Raw genomic sequence first — 4,486 nt, forward strand, 5'->3', positions numbered from 1 at the left:
ATAATGTGCATGGATTAAAGATGATTTCCTAAAATTTGTCAGTCGCAACTTTGGACATCAAATGTTTCTTTGTGTTTTTTTCAGGTCTTAGTAGGATTATGTAGCACTTTGGGGCAAATATGCAGCCCAGCAGTCCATAACTGGAGGCCAGTATAGCAAACACCTCAGTGGCTGTGGAGTACTTTCCTGGAGAGCTGATGTAGGCGGGGATAAAAGCTACCCACACTGCACAGAAAATGAGCATGCTGAAGGCAATGAGCCTGGCCTCATTGAAATTATCTGGGAGTTTCCTTGCCAGGAAGGCCAAGAGAAGACAGAGGCAGGCCAGCAGGCCAATGTAGCCCAAAACCAAAGCAAATGCTATGTGGGAACCTTCATCACACAAGAGAATGACAATGGCGCTCTCGCGTGGCATCAGCTGGCGTGGAGTGGGAGGAGCAACAACCAGCCACACTATGCAGATGATTACCTGTATAAGGGGAGATATATTTTATTATAAAAGTTGAATGTTCATCTAATTGCTCAAAGTACACAAAGAGTCAGTAGTCCTCACCTGGACCAGTGTGCAAAAAGTAATGATTGCTTTTTGCTGTGCAAGCCCAAACCATCTCATGACTTTACTGCCTGGAAGTGTAGCCTTGAAGGCCATTAACACCACTATAGTTTTCCCCAAAATACAAGAGATACAGAGCACAAAAGTGATCCCAAATGCTGTGTGGCGCAGCATGCAGGACCACTCAGAGGGCCGGCCTATGAAGGTCAGAGAACAAAGGAAACACAAAGTCAAGGAGAAGAGCAGCAGGAAGCTCAGGTCAGAGTTGTTGGCTCTTACGATAGGGGTGGTTCTGTGATAGGAGAATATGAAGACCACAACACAGGTGCAGAAAGAGCCGATGAGGGATATAGCCATCAGGGTGATACCCATGGTGTCGCTAAATGAGAGGAACTCCAACTGTTTTGGGACACAGGCTGTCCTCTCAGCATTGGACCAGAACTCCGGTAAGCAGCGCGCACAGTCTATGGCATCTACAGAAAAAACAGGGAGGCTTTAGCTGCTACACTGAAACTGTAGGTCAGATTTAAAATATATTGTAGTAGAAAAAAAGTAGCCTTCCATCACCAGTCTGATTGCTAATCTCCCCAGCTGTACAGACCACACAATCATGGCAGCAGATAGGTAAGTTAGGTCTGATTGCCTTCCGGGTGCCTGGAGGACAAATGCTGCTGCATACTGACAAGGGGATCTAAGCAACAAAGAAATCACACACTACACTGGTCAAAACACAGTCACATGATGAAAATATTAATGCACTAAATGCTATTCACATTATTATTTTTTTGAGATCCCTACATTTGTCTTGTTGCCGTTCCAAACAATATTCTGTTCCTGGATCTGGAGCTTTTGCTTTCCACCTGTGGTCGTCTCATCAAACTTGCCAATAGTGACAAACTCAATTTCGCCATTCGGTCTCAGCTGCCAGTTAACCAGGTCATACATTGCTGCAGGGTCGCCATTCTCGTCAAACTGGATTTCATCACCAAATGAGTTCAAATATTTCACCCGTTTTATATAATGAAGCAGCTAAGGAAAGAGAGCATAGGTAAACTAAGATTACCAAAATTCCTAAAATCACGACAACGTCAGTCAATCTAGACTGAATTATTGGAGGAAATGTGGAACAATACCTGCCATGGCTGTATGTTGTCTGCATCTGGACAGGCCTGCAGAGGAAATGGCCCTTTCCCTTTCTCACAGCTTCGCATAGCCTTGAGTGCATTGACAATGGCATACACAGCCTTATAAACATTGTAGGAAATCCTTAGCTGTGACACATCTGAATAGATATTTGCCACGCTCCCCATCTCTTCTGCTCCAGAGCATGGAGGTTTGCCCCCAACATTGTGTCTCTGATGTTGATCCTGCACACCCAGACTGCATTGAAACACCTCCTCCCAGAAAGATATCAGGAAGGGATCGTCAAGGGCATCTGGGCTTGAGGGGTGCAGGCGAAGCAGAAAGTGTTGCAGTCCAGGGATGTGTGCTCGCCGAATGGCAAATCCCATAGAACCTTGGAGGATGCGGTGGTACTTTTTGGGGGTCGAGAGGACGGAGGCTGTGCTCCAAGCCTCACTGGCCAGCCACTGTATCCCAGTGAGTCCATCCCTAAAATTAAGAGACATGCAGGTGGGATTTTTGCAGTGACAGTGACATCAGAATTTCGAGCTCAGTAAACCAGTAAAAATCTAAAAACCCAAAGCTGATACTGAGTTTTGATCTAATTGTAAATATTACAGTGGTGTGATAGATTACAGTACAAACAAAAGTGTCATGCCTGAGTGCTTCATCAAACAATGCGGCTGCGTCTTGTTCCACAGCAAACACCAGAATCACCCGAGCCCCTGAGGAGCGGATCTTGGAAACAATAGATGAAATTGCAGTCTGTGCTCGGTTCTTAGGGATGATTTCACGGAGTGCAACACAAGCACCCAAATTTCTAACCTGAGAAAGCAATACGGAATATACATGACAATTCATTTTATGTTCACAGCATGTTCAATAAATGAAAAACTGAAGAAAAAGAAAAAATGCAAGTTATGACTAAATTATATGTAAGTGTGTCACCAACCTCATCAGCAAAGATGTTTGCCCCACCACGGCCATACGCATCATCCCCTGCAATCACACCCACCCAAGTCCATGCAAAATGCTTGACAAGTTGTACAAGTGCATCTACCTAGAAATAGACAAGGAAAAGAGAGACAAACGGAGAGAGACAGTTATATTGTTTCAGAAATGGAAATTTAGACATGTTTTTTTTTGTGTTTAGAGATGGCATTTCATTATAGGCAATCTGATTGAGTCTCCAGTGCCTCTAACCTGGAAGAAGTCACTGGGCATGGTCCTCAAGAATGCAGGGAAGTCCTTTTTGTCACTGAGACAGGCACAGCTAGAGAAATAACTAACCTAGAAGGATGAAAACACATTACTCTATTTTTTTAAATATTGCTTTTCTTTTGCATTCTTGGCAGCATAGAGAGACACAGGAAACAAAGGGAGAGAGAGGTTATGACAGGCAATAACTTGAACTGGGGCTTTAACCATTAGTCTACCGGGACTGCCCATGTTAATCTGATTTTTAAATCACGTTTAGTAATCAGACACTGAACTTCATGAAGCAACAGTCACAAATAATACAAACAAAACACATTTAAAACACAATAAAAAATTGATGTACTGAAATATGCAGTTGTTTAGTGGCTGTGAAGGTTTCACCTGTGGCACATGGAAAACTCCCAAGAAACGAGCCACTACCAGAGACTGAGTAGAGCCTCCATCCCCTATTACTGCTGGCACAGTGCCACGGCAGCTGCCTTTGCCCTGCATCTCCCCTTCAGCTACTGAACTGTTCTCACTTCCCATTAACTCCATAGCAGCTTTCAGAGCCTGATGGGGAGTACTGCATGAATCATAGATCTTATAGCCCAGGGTGATGTTGGGAAGTAGTTTACCATCTCTGTTAACCTCCTCAATGGCAAAAATCATGGTCTGCATCCAGCGGAATGTCCGAAAGTTAAATCTGGAAGATGAGAGAAGATGTCTTGAGGCAAAGCTTGAAGCGATTTTAATTCTCAACAAAATCTCATGTTTAAAAAACTTCACATGTCGTAGTTTACAAAAGACAGAGGGAGAAAACTGGAAGCAATATTTGTGCCATCTTTGGCCATTAGATTGTAAATTGCAGTTGCTTAAGCACAGTTTGCATACACAGCTACTTGAGATTGAGCTAAAAAGATTACCTGGTGCATTGTGTAGGTGTAGGTGTAGAGGTGAAGGATAAACTGGGCTCCACCACTGTATCATGAAGGGAGAACAACCCCCCCAAGATGATGTCCCCCTTTTTTTCCAGCACAGGCAGGGACACAGAACCTGGGATTACTTCACATTGTTGGGTCTGGTCTTGGTAGGATTTGTTGGGGAAAATCCCCAAACATAACAGACTCAAAAGCAAAAGCTCTGTCCTTTGCCATAAAAGACTGAGCTCTACTGATTTCATCCAAAACTGATTCATCCTCTCTGTAAGCCAAGTCACCATAGACACTTGATAGCAAATGTATATCTATAGCAATTCAAGTAACAGATGTTTGGATAATCCATACAAACAGTAAATAATGAGCCAAACAAGCACCCTGTAAGCTGACAAAGCACCAAACATTTTGGCAGAGGTCAGTAGAAAGCAAGAGCTAATCCAAAAAAATAATAATACATACATGACCCCATTCAGACAAACACATCTAAAGTCAGTTAAGGTAATTTACCTGCGCTCAAACTGAGAAGTAAAAAAGCATCTAGTCATCAGCTAAGGCCCTGTTTTTAAGTCCATCAAACACTGTCCAGAGTGTTGCATCTTCATTGCGTTAACACTGCATAGACAAGTCATCTTGTCTTGAGTGTCAAGCCAGAGATGCTGCCCTGAAGCCTATATAT

At 43.3% G+C, this 4,486-nt stretch overlaps 1 protein-coding gene across 1 annotated transcript; it reads right to left on the reverse strand.

The window, feature by feature from the left end:
* Positions 1-3,568, reverse strand: LOC137186209 (extracellular calcium-sensing receptor-like). Its single transcript, XM_067594946.1, has 9 exons — positions 3,275-3,568; positions 2,879-2,965; positions 2,628-2,735; positions 2,334-2,500; positions 1,687-2,164; positions 1,352-1,582; positions 1,121-1,244; positions 554-1,026; positions 1-469 (listed from the first exon to the last, which is right to left on the reverse strand). The coding sequence occupies exons 1-9, from the start codon at positions 3,551-3,553 to the stop codon at positions 29-31; spliced, it is 2,388 nt and encodes a 795-aa protein (XP_067451047.1). The 5' UTR covers positions 3,554-3,568; the 3' UTR covers positions 1-28.
* Positions 3,569-4,486: the final 918 nt, after the last annotated feature.

This window comes from Thunnus thynnus, chromosome 7 (assembly GCF_963924715.1).
Source record: "Thunnus thynnus chromosome 7, fThuThy2.1, whole genome shotgun sequence".
NCBI lineage: Eukaryota > Metazoa > Chordata > Actinopteri > Scombriformes > Scombridae > Thunnus > Thunnus thynnus.

What these genes read in the sequence shown, in the direction of transcription:
- LOC137186209 (XM_067594946.1), bottom strand. Translation starts at nt 3,553, where the DNA reads ATGCAGACCATGATTTTTGCCATTGAGGAGGTTAACAGAGATGGTAAA. An exon ending in GAGTTTTCCATGTGCCACAG is followed by an intron (nt 2,966 to 3,274) that starts GTGAAACCTTCA and finishes TCATCCTTCTAG; the next exon opens with GTTAGTTATTTCTCTAGCTG. An exon ending in TTGTTTGATGAAGCACTCAG is followed by an intron (nt 2,165 to 2,333) that starts GCATGACACTTT and finishes TCTTAATTTTAG; the next exon opens with GGATGGACTCACTGGGATAC.